The 14,860-nt window shown below is 39.9% G+C and overlaps 1 protein-coding gene across 1 annotated transcript; it reads right to left on the reverse strand.

Moving 5' to 3' along the window:
* Positions 1–3,123: 3,123 nt before the first annotated feature.
* Positions 3,124–14,455, reverse strand: LOC143879559 (uncharacterized). Its single transcript, XM_077382002.1, has 5 exons — positions 13,375–14,455; positions 5,660–5,717; positions 5,458–5,541; positions 5,229–5,370; positions 3,124–3,757 (listed from the first exon to the last, which is right to left on the reverse strand). Exons 1-5 carry the CDS (start codon positions 13,838–13,840, stop codon positions 3,392–3,394), a joined length of 1,116 nt encoding a protein of 371 aa, XP_077238117.1. The 5' UTR covers positions 13,841–14,455; the 3' UTR covers positions 3,124–3,391.
* Between the last annotated feature and the right edge of the window lie 405 nt (positions 14,456–14,860).

Genomic DNA, 14,860 nt, shown 5'->3' on the forward strand with positions numbered 1-14,860 from the left:
CATTGATACACTGCATTAGTTAAGGTGCATGATATTTTACAATCACTGTACACAAATTGAAGGAACCCCATCACCTAATAGTATTTATCAATGGCTTCAATTTTGCAATTTTCAGTGCACTGTTCGATGACGTAGATTCAGCACTATTGCGCTTTGATATTTGCAGGGGTGCCTTTCAATTTAGCATTCCTCCCTGAGATATTATATTTATACGATGGGTGGCGTACAAACCTGTATTTTTTTCCAAAAAAAGTACGGTATGGTCCACACCAACTGTTCATGTTCTCATTAAGAGGGTAACCACTGATTGTGCATCAACTTTGTTGTAAGAGAAAAGAGAGAGTACTCGCTGTGAGAATAAGTTTGGGTGGGGCCTACATTGTTCAAATATTTAAACAATTCAATTGTTAGGCCCCACCAACTGTTGATGGTGTAGAAAGAGGGTAAGTAATGATTGTATGTGTGTTGTACCGGTTGTGACTTTGGACCTGCAAAATGGGGTAGGCCCCACCAACTGTTGATGGTGTATAAAGAGCGTAAGTAATGATTTTATGTGTGTTGTACCGGTTGTGTCTTTGGAGCTGCAAAATGGGGTTGAATTTATCACGGGAGATGATTTATGCTCTCTAGTGTTTATACACGCGCTCCATTTGTTTGTTGTGTAGTATTTAAAGGGATGTCAGGGGATATTACAGTTCTCAAAAAGCTCTTGAAGCCCTTTAATTGTTACACGACGAACAAGTGAGGACATGTTTATCAAAACATTAGAGCGCTGAAATCATTTCCCTTTATCATTTGCCATATTATAATTACATGCACATGGCTATACCATTATTAATGGGAAGTGATATATAAGCCCCTTTTGATCACTAGGGACACCTAGCGTCTGATTGCCACTGGATTTTTCTGACGTCAAGTACATTAGCCCCCTTTTAGTCATTGATACACTGGCGCCGGGTGTCCCTGGACCCTGGTGATGAAAATGGGTGTAAATATCACTTCCCTTATTAATGTCCTAGAATAGGTAAAAAAAAATAAGCGCCTTTCCAAAAGATTGGGTAGAAACTAATGCAATGGAAAGTTTATTGATCAGACGAAATGGCAGATTCATGCATTACAATCAGTCGAAGTTTTAGCTTGTGAATCTAGCATTCCACTTCCCTGTTTTCTATGCTAAATTTTAGCTTGAGAAGTTTTTATTAGGGTTATTAAGAGGCATAATTGGGAAGAGATTCTGATTATCGTAAAAAAACAGGCATAATCGTAAAAAAAAACAAAAAGATACTGATTTCAAATCCGTTGAATCTCAAAGAAACGAGGAAGACAAATAATTGTATGTTTTTAGATCCCGTCTACTTCACATTTTGGATTTTGTAGGGAAGAGAGCTCACTTTCTTGTCATCTTGGGAATGTATCAGATAAGATCAAACTCATTTTCAACATTGTCTTCGTTTTCTGTAAATAACTAGTTAAAATATTTTTTATAAGGTAACGACAGCCCCTCAGTGTCCCACATGGACCTGTTGAAATTGAATTCTCCGTGAAGGTGTGGGACGGATAGACGCTAATACCCCTGCATCTTAATTATAGCTTCACGGTGACAACCTTGATCTAATGTGTAGCGTGAGAGGTGATGACACCATAAGGGTGCAACTCAGGCCGGGTTCAACTCGGGGGGGAGGAAACTGGTGTCGGATCGGTTTTTTCGGGTCGGGTTTGGGTTGGGATTATAACCAGAGTTGAGTTCGGGTCAAGTTCAAGTTGAGGCTTGATCAACCCTACCCAAGTGAAACCTGACATTTTTTTATCATTTTTTTTTTAGTTTTTTGTAAGCTTAAAAACTCACGCTGCAACTCGGGTCGGGTCAGGTCAGGTTCGGGTTGGGAAAAAAGGTTTCCTTGGGTTGGATCAGATTGAACCTCATAGGGTTGTAATTCGGGTCAAGTCCGGTTTGGGTTGAGCAAATAGTTTCTTGGGTTTGGTTCAAGTTGGCCTCAACCTGACCCGAGTTGCACCTTTTATGACACACAATGACCAGTCCTAAAAGACCACTCTTTGTCTAGGGATACCTAACCGCTGCAAGGGAGGGGGCACGCACCGCAAAGTGGTAGTTTAAATCCCTCTTAAAGAGTAATGGACATGTGTGAAGGTGAGATTTCGCAACAAAATTGGATGGGATCATAAAGTCAAGAGTGAGCCTGTTGGGACCCAGGTAGAACTCACCCTTAAAAGTAGTCGTTAAGAGGAGGGTACACTATATATAAAGGGGAAATTGCCAATGGAGGACATCAAAATACGAGAATTGTCAACGCGGAACACACTATTGAAAATTTGTTAAAGTTAGGATTAGATAATCCTGTTACGATTTAATCCTGGCCTTTAGTGTGGCCTTAGCAATGATCTACGACTGAGATCTATTGTGGCATGTGATATTAAAAACACTATGGGGCCGTTTGGATACGCGGATTTTAGAATCCAGGATTTCCTCAAAATTGTAGCTGGGAGACGAGAGAAGAAAAAGAGCAGCCGTCGTTTCCTGATTTCTAGCCCTTCTTTCTAACAACAAGAGACCTGGAGATTGTCCCATGTTTCCGGGTTTTAGAAATCAGGGAGAGATTTCTAAAACCTGGTTTTCTTACTTAAAATCCAAGAAACGCTGCTAGGACAGCATACGAGCAGCTTGATCATGACCCTCTTTTACACTTTTCAAACTAAAACCTGGATTCTTAAAACCGTGTATCCAAACAGCCCCTAAATATTTGATAATATACAAACACATGAGAGGAATCGGCCTAGAGACGTAAGCTCATGGGGTTGTTTCTGAGCAGAGGGACAGGTATGATGAGGAGCCTCGTCCCATCCTCAAAAACACTCTATAAAACTTCCTCCTAGACACTATCTTCGCTTCTCGTACCCTTGCAAACTTGAAAATTGGACACCGAGATCAGTGATTGTGATTATTGTAGTAATTGATATAGAGATGGGACTTCCCTGTGGCATGGAACCTAGGACCTCATGGATCACCTCATGGGGAGCAATAAGCCAATAATACCAATGGCCTCTATTATAGATGTGGTATGCAATAATAGGAGAGTTGTTTGAGAGACAGGCTTGACACGAGTGTACTCGAAGGCAAGGGTAAAAAGGATGGAATCCCCAGCGGCAAGCATGGAGACACATGGACACTCACGCATAATCAATTCTCTTCAATAATGTACAAAGCAAAGATGGGTAAATCTTCACAATATTTTTATACACAATACAACCCTCCCTCCCGCATGAAAGAGTGGGCTACCTGTTAACAGCATACATGGATGGTGGGATTCAATCCGAACCCAACCCGGACTGGGAACCCGGCCCACCTACCAATAACCACCTTCTTCTTTTACAGTCACTGTGAGATAGCCAACTCATCCATAACTCTTTCTAATTCCAAACTACCCACATCGTTCATCTTCTTCTCTTCAACACTGACTTTAATCACCTCCTCTTCAGCTCCTGTTGCTGTAGCAATGCACTCGTTGAATCTGTAGCAACTGATGAGATGGTCATTGGTTATTCCAGCAGTCTGCATGAAAGAATAGATGACCGTTGGGCCGACACACCGGAACCCTCTCCTCACCATGTCTTTGCTTATCACATCGGCTTTCGGAGTCTTCACCGGGACCTGTCGAGCGTACCGGAATCTGCTTACAATTGGCTTGTGGTTCACAAAGCTCCAGCAGTAATTGTCAAATGATCCAAATTCCTCTATGATCTGCACCAAAGCAAGAGAGTAATAGAATCATTAGATCATCCTGCTGCATCTAATATTGATTTTTTTAGTGAGCAGATTTAATGATTAGATGAAGAAAGATGTTCCCACATTGACCAGAAGGATTTAGCAAGAGGCTCTCAGATGGTCTGGTATCATGTGGACATTCCCTAAACAGCTAGGGACCTTATTGAGGATGGGAATTTGCGACAGAGGTTAGTTACTTTGGAACTTGGAAGATAGTGCCTTAAGCAGTGGTGAGGTCCATCTGGTAGGAGAGTACCAGCATATCTTCGAGGAAAAGTTTTTTTTTTTTTGAAAGATACTAGTTTGGGACAAAGGCTTTGTTGAGTTGAGTTGAGTTGAGTTGAGAAAGATAACAGATAACTGATTTTATTAAGAGGAAAAGGTTGCACACATGGGAGAGGTAATTATGGTATCAAGTCCTCTTTGGTAAGTTGGGCTTTGCTGCTTTGGAAAGGAAGGAATTTGGGGGGTGCTTTCAATACAAGATGTCTTTAGAGAGTGGAATGAGATTGAAGGCAAAATTCCGGGAGAAGATGGCAAAATGGAAGCTAAAGGGGCAGTGTGGCCATTTTGGAAGCCATTAAATAAGGTAGATATAAAACTATGGATAACCATTATTTTCATATACAAGTACATGAATATAAGACTATATGCAGATGATTTTGTGGCATCCAAAGAAGCCCTAAAGCTTGACTTTGACAGATGTTCTCTTGGGACGTGGGGCCACCAGGACTGGGAAGAGTGTTTAGAGATGCAAGAGGATGATGATTTTTTGCCTGTTTGGATCTGATTGGGATAACACATCCAAAGGAAGTAGAGGCTATTTCTCCCAGGATTACGGAACTTTAAAAATGAGTTAGGGAGAAGTTTATGGGTTATAGGAGATTCAAAGCATACAATTGGAGGATATAAGGGTTTATGGAATGTGCACAAAATACCAGACTATCTAAAGAGTGTGGCTCCATGGAGATTGGTCAACATTATTAAATGAAACTGTGGAATGTAGGAGTTTCAAGTGTCCTTTTTCCATGTTCTTGGAACTGCTAATGATTTTGCAGATGTAATTGCTAAAGAAGGGGTAATAAGAGATGATTTTGTAGTAGGGAAATCTCTCCCCTGATGTAAATTTTGTCTTCTAAAACCATTCTTATCTAATAAAATTTCTTTAGTGTTCCAGGAGAAAAAACAAAGGTTTGTAAAGGGCAGAGTTGCTAGAGTGGGAAACAAGTCTAAGAAGCAATGCGGAAAGCAGAAAGCAGAAAGCGAGGGGTTTAGAAAAGAGAAAATGCGAGAATCAAGAAGCTCTAAAAAAATGTAAAACATGAAGAACACTCACCATAAATAAAAAGACATAGAAGCCATGGGTAATCTATATTACAATGGAATGAGAAACCAAACTCAAAGTATGGAAATGGAACGAAGAGAAAAAAAAGATACAAGAATCTACCTTCAACATTTGACGTGCATTTTCAATGACCGAACGCAGCTTCGGATCTGATAATAGAGAGCTGGCAGTGCTGCCTGGAGCTATGATCTTCTTCTCATTCAATTTAGCGACTGAGGCAGGGTCATAATCCATAAAAACCTCCCTGTTTAGAAGGCATGTCAGGAGGGAATACGAGGAAATATTGATAAACATTTTATTAGGCTGTAATAATTACTAGTAAACATAGTACCTGAATATATGCCTTTTGCTGAGAATAGTTGGCCATGCAAGTTCAGCCAATGCACTCGAGAGAACAAGCAACTCAAATAGTTTCCTGCATGATGTCAAGCATGTCAGATCAGAGACATCCTAACCCATGGTTGGAATTTATTTCATGAAATTCAAAGTTTCCTTTTTTTCGAAACAATGCAGACGGGTTTGAGATCACATACTTATCATCATGGACTGGGACTCCCCATTCTTCATCATGAAAGGCAGCATAGCTCGGATCTGTTAGAACAGATGAATTTGATTAGGATAATTCAAAAAAAAAAAAAGGCACAAACAAACTGCAAGTAAACATTGAGAACACAAGGCTTAACCGTGAACGAGAAAATAGGACGTGTGTGTGTGTGTGCGTGTGTTTGTGTAATTTCTGTTCAACTATAAATCCTTCTATTAGTGCACTTCCCTTGTTTTGCTAGCCATGGAAATCAGAGCCCGTTTCCTGGGAAAGAGGCACTTTTTCATCTTAGAAGCCAGCCATGGTTTCAATTCTTGGGGAAAAGGACCAAAAGGTTACAAGTCATTTTTTTTGGCAACCACCGGTCTATATTCGTACATACATCATCCCTAGGAAACATGCATTGTAAAAGCCTGCTATGGTGTTACTATTTTGGATGAAGGCTGTGAGATAATTTTTTCTGCAACCATGTATTTATGCCTGCGCGCACTCATCTTTGGGCTAAAAAGATGCACCTGGTGGTCGTGTAATTTTTCTGCAGTGAGAATTACTTATCAACTCAAGTCAAAAAATTTCATGTCACTTGTTGTAGGGAATTCTTGAAAGCAACTCGGAAGTTGCAGCCAATTATTGAAGGAGTATGATAGAGCATGATGAGCATCAAAGAGCTCGAAGGATGTTATTGGGATCTGTCAACCGAACTTGTCTCCTTATTGGTGGTCCAAGCCATTAAAAGAGATATTGTTGGCCCATGTAAAGCTCAAATATGCAAATCATACTGAAAAATATCTAGAAAAATATTTTCATAAATGGAAAATTATTCGCACCAAGCTCACCCAAAAAAAAGGATCGTGGTTGGTATAGCCAGTTTCAAGATCAGAGCATTCCAACTCGCCCTTGGCAATTTGTTTGTCTGAAGCATAGTTACCAGGGTGGGAAATGAATCCGGGAAGTGAAACATGAAACGGAAACGGGAAACGCATGGAAAAATAGAGGAGAAACGAGAAACGGAAAAAAGATAGAAAATCGTATGGGAAACGTCTTAGGAAACGCTTTAGAAACGTTTCAGAAATGAATGAGAAATGTCAATGAAAACATATGAAAGACACGGAAAACACGAAAGATATGGTTTTGTAGATTCAAAATTTGTTAATTTCAAGTTTCTATTCGAATATTTCTTATTTTTATTTTTTTCTTATAATATAAAGGGCAGACCAGTGCCCGAGGCTCCCGCCATTGCGGGGTCTGGGGAAGGCTAGATGTACGCAGCCTTACCCCTGCTTTCCAGAGAGGCTGTTTCCGTGACTCGAACCCGTGACCACAATGGAGCAACCTTATCGTTGAGCCAGGGCTCGCCCTCTTTTCATTACAATATATGCTATTTTTTCTTTTTAATATCTATTCCACAATTTTTGGTTCCAAAAACGATTTTCGTAAGTTTCACACATGTTTCAATATGTTTTGTACGAGTTTTCCATACATTCCATACATGTTTTACATAAGTTTCTCATATGTTTCCCATGTGTTTCCTATGCGTTTCGAAAATGTTTCCCCTATTTTTTTTTTTAAATCACGTTTCAGAAATGTTTCCGTAACGCATTTTCTGGGAAACGAGTTTCCCACCCGCTCAAGGAGTTTCCGGCTACTATGGTTTCGGACAAAGGCAACTATTGTTACCAAATACTCAACTCAACTCAACTAAGCCTTTTTAATATCTATTCCACAATTTTTGGTTCCAAAAACGATTTTCGTAAGTTTCACACATGTTTCAATATGTTTTGTACGAGTTTTCCATACATTCCATACATGTTTTACATAAGTTTCTCATATGTTTCCCATGTGTTTCCTATGCGTTTCGAAAATGTTTCCCCTATTTTTTTTTTTAAATCACGTTTCAGAAATGTTTCCGTAACGCATTTTCTGGGAAACGAGTTTCCCACCCGCCCAAGGAGTTTCCGGCTACTATAGTTTCGGACAAAGGCAACTATTGTTACCAAATACTCAACTCAACTCAACTAAGCCTTTGTCCCAAACTAGTTGGGGTCGGCTAAAATTGTTACCAAATACCAACAAAAAAAACTTATAGATGGTTTTATTGAAAAGCTCTCATCTTGTAGCTGGCTACCCTAATAGATCCTATTCTTTTGGTGGGCTGTGACTAATTTTCCATCTGTGAATTCTTATTAGAAGATTTCTGTCATGATTTGCATTTATTTAAACTTTACATGGGCCTACTACAGATCCTTTATTTGGACCACTGATAAGGAGTCTGATTCAGTCCACCAGATTCGATAAGTTTCAGTCCACCAGATTTGATAAACCTCCTCACTGGCTATTTGATATTTCATCTGTTGGCCTGCTTCAGTAATTGGTTCAGCTTCAGAGATGCTCTGAAGCATGGCCTACAACTAGTGACTTGTCAGATTTTGATCCTAGATGCCAAGTGGCGCCAATTGATTGTATATTAGGTTTTCTGTGAGACCAAACTCGTCTATCCTTTCTTGAGTAACAAACATTGGTCTAGATAAATCTTCTTCGTTTCTCCCTTCAGTAGAATAAAAAGAAAAGGACCTAGATGGTCTGCTACAATCTGAACTAAAAACAACAAAATTACAAAGGGATATTGTTCAAGAGCTCCAGCACCGGACCATTCACTCCAAGGTGAGCCAATCTATCAGCCTCACCATTTGCTGATCTCTTTAAATATTGGAAAGAGACGAGCTGGCTTTTACCCGCTCCAAGACTTACTCTATAGTGTTGGTGAACCTCCAAGGATGCACATTCCTTGAGGTCATTCACCAGATTACGTTTAGGGAGACCTTCCATGATAAGCTGGTCTAGGTCAACTGTTTCAACTAGACGAATCCCAGACAAAAGCGCTTGCACCTCCGCTTATGTCGCATCTGTAACTCCTAATGGCAAGTAACAAACTTTCTTTGTGATGTCATCTGATGTACAGAAGAGGCCTCCCAGTTCTACTGGCCCTAGGTTGCCAAGGCTTTGATCCATCAAAGTTAAGCTTAATTGAGCCAAGGGGAGGGGATTCCATGAGGGTGCTATTGTAGTCTTGGGCACATAGTTCTTTGTGATCTCCACCAAGATCTATGCATAGAGGATTCTGACATCCCTCTAAAATCAGGGAGAACCCCAGCCCACCCAACAATAGGAGAGAAGATTTGTTGCACTAGAGAGTAGAGTTTCCTGGACACGCCAATGAATGTGTCTGTTCCGCTCTTTCCAAATCACCTCCAATAGGTAAGTACCATAGGATTCGACTCATTTTAGTCCATGATGTAAAAGACCATCCCTCGAAGAGATCGGCAATGTGCTTTGTATTGACTCAATACACTTCGAAGAAAAACAGGACAAAGGACTAGATCTCTCTGGCCAATAAACAATGAGTGAAAAATTGATTTGTAGCTTCACCTGCCTCTAGACAAAGTGCACAATGATCAATGATGAATCTCCTCGGAATGTGTGACATACCATCGGGATTTTGTTGAGGCACGTAAATCAAGCAAAGACGTAGACTCTTGTAGGAGCTGGAATCTTCCAAATGTTGAAGGTGACAAGGGCTGTTGATAGAAAGACTAAACGGAGAACTCCCCATCATGGCTCCAAATCCACACCTTGTGATCTTCTCCAGGCATCCTAATGTAGATAGCTTCCAAAACACCAAGTAGTTGAGCCACTCTCTCAAGTTCCCTATCAAAGAAAGCTCTGTGAAATGGAATAACCCAGGTAGCTTGATCTCTCTCCCTGACAAAGAGCCTAATTGTCCTTTGTGGATCCAAGGCAACAGCAAAAAATCCGGGAGCCTGATTTTCCAGGAGCTTTATCCGCACCACATGTCTTACCAAATATTAACTTGCTCTACTTTGCAAACACTAAACCGAGCCTGACTAACTCGTTTCTTGTCAGCATGTCAAAATATCCACTAATAGTGAAGCGGATAGGCTAGCCCGGGCGGGAGTTAACAGAACCCGGTTGGAGGTGTTCGATTTTCTCCCTTTGTGGAAGGGTCTTATTCTTGCTTTCGGTTTTTGTCCTTTCTTCCTCTATGTATTGACCACCTCGGTCATGGGCCTGGCCCCTTCTTTCTCTAGCAATAAAAGCATTTCACAATTCAGGGGGAAAAAACTCTTAAACCGAGTACCCTAAAATCCAAAGCAAAAACTTATTTCCTCCCCAAAGTGCAAAGCTATTTGCCTAGAAAGGCACTAATTAAAAGTTTGGTCTTTTGATCTTTTCTAAGTCCCAATCCTCCACCATTTTTGGCATGAAAACTTCCTTCCAATTAACCAAGTGGTTTTTCTTCTTCTCCTCAGAGTCATCCCATAAAAAGTTACTTTGCAATTCTACAATGATGTGTGCATGGTTTAAAATTTCGGTTTCGGTACCGGTTTCGGACCCATGAAATTTCGAAATTTCGGTTGAAATCCAGTACAAAAAAAAGACGCCTATTTTATTCAATATTGAATTTTGGCCGAAATTACCTAAATTTCGGTCAAATATTAAAATTATAAAAAAAAAACAGGTTTTTTGGTTGAAATTTCAGAAAAAAACGAAATTTCGGCCGAAATAAAATATTGTTTCGGAAAAGTGACATTTCGGTGTCGGTCTCCACCAAAATCTGAAATTTCGGATTTCAGTCGAAATTTAAAACCATGGATGTGTGCCATGATCACAGATTATCTGAAAAAGGACAAATAATATATAAGACGATTTTCTAAAACTGATTTAATTAACATTATCCCACCTCCCAAAGACAAAGTATTATTCTTCCAAATTGCAAAACGCTTCTCAATCTTCTCTATAACAAGGTCCCAAGTGCTCGACTTGGTTTGCCTCCACAAAGGGAAACCCAGATCCTTACTAGGGATACTTACAATGTTGCATCCAAGAATTCTAACGAAATCACTATACTCCTCATTCAGATGAATTCCAATGAGAGCAAACTTTTAGGTTCTTGATCTGTCTCCTCCACACTATTGGCTAACAGGGTATCATCAACTAACTGCGTGTGATATATTTCTAGCTCCTGATCTCCCGCTCTAAGGCCTTCAATAGGGTTGCACCACATGGCCTTATAACCCATCCTGCTCAAAATCTAAACCACTATCGTAAAGAGGAAGGAGGCCAACGGATCTCTCCAGCGCATGCCACAAGAAGTTTTGAAGAAGTTGAAGGGGGAACCATTGATTAAGATAGAGCACCAATAGATGATATGCAGCTACAGATCCATGCTCGTTATCTAGAGCCAAAACTCATATGGCTCAGCAAATAGCCTAAAAAATTCCATCAAGAATCTGTCTACGTTTGATGATGGCACTTTAGTTTCGCGAGATAATCTTGCCATGAACACGTTAGAGACACTTCTGGGGAATAGTCGCTATAAAGGTTGCTCCTGTGCTTTTTTCCAGAGATAAGCCCCAATGGAATTCCACAAACAATTCAGTAGATCCCTTTTTAGAGCGAACAATCCATTCCTGATTTCCTCACTAAAATCAGCTTCCAAAAATTCAACGTCTCCTTGATTGATTTGCTGGAATTCTATCCCCTATGGGATGGGAAAGGACTCACCCCCCGAGGAGCAAAGGTTTTGGAGTTAGCTCATTATTTCCTTGGATATTTCTTCATAATTCTCATTTCTCACAAAGTCCTCTGTTTATCCAGAGTAAATTGATTCTATTTCCTCCCATCACGCTGGCAATCCCATGAAAATATGTTGTGTTTTTTACTCCCTCCTTGAGCTAACTAACGCTGGAAAAACCTTGAGCCAACTAACTTCGGTTTCGATATGCTTTTCAGTATAAATTGATTCTATTTCCTCTCCTCACGCTGGCAATCCCATGAAAATATGTCGTGTTTTTTACTCCCTCCTTGAGCTAACTAACTCTGGAACAACCTTTTTTTTTGAGCCATAACTCTGGAACAACCTTGAGCCAACTAACTTTGGTTTCGATATGCTTTTCAGTATAAATTGATTCTATTTCCTCTCCTCACGCTGGCAATCCCATGAAAATATGTCTGTGTTTTTTACTCCCTCCTTGAGCTAACTAACTCTGGAACAACCTTGAGCCAACAAACTTTGGTTTCGATATGCTTTTCAGTATAAATATAACTAGTAACACTACTGATAAAGCATACCATTAACTTACGGTTTACGGTTTACGGTTTCAGTATTCGCTTCAGTGGGGATGGATACAGAAATATTTTGGTTGTTTTGTATCGGTTTTGGTGGATATTTAAAACCATGATTAGTAGCTCCCATGACCCACCATTAAAATCCCCAAAATTCACTTAAAGAAACCTTATAATCGGTTACCCTACATGGCCCACCACTTAAACCCTGAAAACCCAGGCCTACCACTTATTGGATATCCTCCATTGCCCACTAGTTAAATACTTTAAAACCCACCTAAGCCTTTTAAAAACACATTCTTTTATCATATTGGTCAAAACCTTATGGCTCACCACTTAACGTAAACCTCTCTCCATATAAAAAACTAACACCTCCCTCTAAACCTTAAATTTTGGTGATTGAAAAAAATGCACCCCCTTCCCACGTTTGGGTTTCCCCCTCTCCACATCTTTTCTTTTTCTTCTTCTTCAAGCCCTAGTCTCTCTCAGCTACGTCGGGGGAGGGGGTGTTATTATTGCTCCTGAATTTTATTCATTAGCCAATTGTTTTTTTCATGTGTGTCACTATTCTGCTGACTTAAGTTAGAGTTAAAACTCATGCATTGCTCATAAATAACTAGAAATTCATCCGCGATCCTATAGGTTTGCACCAACAATACAGATCCACCGATCACAAAATACTCAAAATTTGAGGCCTCTGGAGATACTAGTTGGTCTCCATCAATAGTCGTCCAAATCCTACAATATACAAAGCTCACATAGAGCAATTTCACGGGGTATGTGTATACACTACAGCTTCACGACTGTTCCATTGTACACCAAATCATAGTATCACATTCAATAATTTTATCATCGCTTATAATACTAATACATTTGCTTAAATCATCCATAGTTTCAATTTCCTCAGTCATGGCTATACATTTCCGGATGCACTAGCCTCACTGCAGTGACCCAAACAAAATATCCAAATTGAAGCAAAAACACAAGTTACACAAAAATGTCATATGAAATTAACAATACCATACTGATATTAAAAAAGATTACAGTCAGGCACAAGCAATCAGAACTTATGCTTTCAGACTTTCTATGAAGGCACATACTTGCTGCTGGTCAATTGACTGACCAGTCAAACCTGTTTCTAGAGTGTATAACTGGGATTTGTGAAACTATAGTTTCTTGACCGATGTGTTTATTGATATTTGCTGTAGATGAAAAACCCATGCAAAATCTGGTTTTAGAGAAAGTCCCAATGGAAACTACAGGGATGAAAGCATTAAGGGCTGTTTCACACTTTCACTTGCCTCCATGATCTGATTGATTATGTTCATTTCCACATAGAAAAATTTTAATGACTTTCTGCCCTTGACACAGCTAAAATACTTGTATGATGTACCAAAGAAACACAATTTATAAATGAAGTATCACTTCAATATGAAGCTTCATCTCTCAAAAACAACAAACCGCAGTATGAAAAAAAATTAAAGGAATAGTCTGAATTAGCACATGTATCTAAAATTGCACAAGCACAACTAATCTGAAATAAGTAGAATAACAACTCACCAGTATTTGGTGTCACCCAAGCACACCTCTTTTTGCCTGGCAAACTTTCCGGTGATGACGACACTGAAATGTTATCTGTGACCACCTTTTCAGGCTTTGAAACAGATTGCCTCCTCTGTCGTGCAGGATTCATTCGAGCAATCTTTCCAGTTGAAACTCGACTGCATAAAGAATCAGTAGAAGCATCCGACGAGCAAGAACCATTTGGCGAGAAATTAGTGTGCAAAAGCTGCTCCTGCCTCAGTAAAATTGAAGGAACGCTGAGACAAGGTGGTGGAGTAACAGCAGGAGGTGTATTTTTTTTATCTTTAACTGCGAATTCAGGTGCCCTCTCAACCTTTCTCAAAGGCTTCGAACCAGGTTTCCGCGAAGCTAATGATCCCTCCTTGTTTCCAGCAGGCCCAAGGACTGGACGCACCTCCGAATCGGCAACATTCATTGACCTAATTTTTGGAGCCCCGGACATGGGAGGAAACCCTAGATTATCCTCAGATATCACCTTTTTCTTCCAAAGACTACAGATTTTTTCCCAATTTTACCAGAACTAGTGTCAAACACAAACCCTACGATCCACATTTAGCATCTATAGCTCAAATTCACCAAAAACCCTCTAAATCACATAGATTTCAAAAACCTCCAGATTCCTTCCTCTTTGACCAGACCTAGCAAAAATTCAACGGCTGCATTCACCAAAAAACCCTAGGACTACGAAAATCCTTGATCTTATACAAAAACCTAGGGCTAATTGAACCGGAAGTCTAGTAGCAGTCCAGTGTTCAGAAAACCTAGAACACACAGAGATTCCACACCGCATTGCGAAAAACAGACCTCTGCACTTCAAAACCATCCATTAAAAATCTCTTTTCTCAGTACTCCAAATCAAAAGGCTGCCGTGTCTCAGAAAATGGAAAAAAAACTGCAACCTCTGCAATTCGTCACGGATCGAGGAGTCGATCCTCGGAAAATGGAAAGAATTCCTTCCGATCTAACCTAAATAAGAAAAGCTTCTGTAATTTTTTTTACCAAGCAGGGAAGATAAAAAACAGGAAAATGCCGAGAGAGAGAGAGAGAGTGTGTGTGTACTGGTATTGAGGTGTTTAAAATTCTGGAACGGGAAAGCTATGATTACTAAAATACCCTCTTGGTAATTGTTTAATAACTGAGGAACCAAGGGACCAGCTAGACGTTATAGTTTTAAATCTCAAAACCTAACATGTCTTTTTTCTTTCATTGGATACTCTGTGGAATTTTTTCTTTTGAGAAAAAGTACGGAATGGGGGCCATGTTTAGTGAAACTAAGGATTGCGGGCAAAAAAGAGGGCTAAACTTCAACATCAGTTGGTCAAAAGACCCTGATCCCTCTGACATCGACAAAGTCCTCCTTTTTCATTACTGCCTCTTAAATTGGCCCGATTCACGAGGCTTCTTTTGGTTCATTTAAATGTGTATTTGAACCGAGAGAACATTGGGTTCGTTTCTATCTTAA

Source organism: Tasmannia lanceolata, unplaced genomic scaffold, assembly GCF_043159265.1.
Source record: "Tasmannia lanceolata isolate RefF3 unplaced genomic scaffold, GAP_Taslan_0.1 ptg000006l, whole genome shotgun sequence".
NCBI lineage: Eukaryota > Viridiplantae > Streptophyta > Magnoliopsida > Canellales > Winteraceae > Tasmannia > Tasmannia lanceolata.

Bases quoted from the DNA above. Each gene is read 5' to 3' on its own strand.
- LOC143879559 (XM_077382002.1), bottom strand. From the start codon at position 13,840: ATGTCCGGGGCTCCAAAAATTAGGTCAATGAATGTTGCCGATTCGGAG. The intron at 5,718-13,374 runs GTGAGTTGTTAT...CTGTTCTAACAG, and splicing joins TTGGGTGACACCAAATACTG to ATCCGAGCTATGCTGCCTTT. The intron at 5,371-5,457 runs GTACTATGTTTA...CCTTCTAAACAG, and splicing joins AGCAAAAGGCATATATTCAG to GGAGGTTTTTATGGATTATG.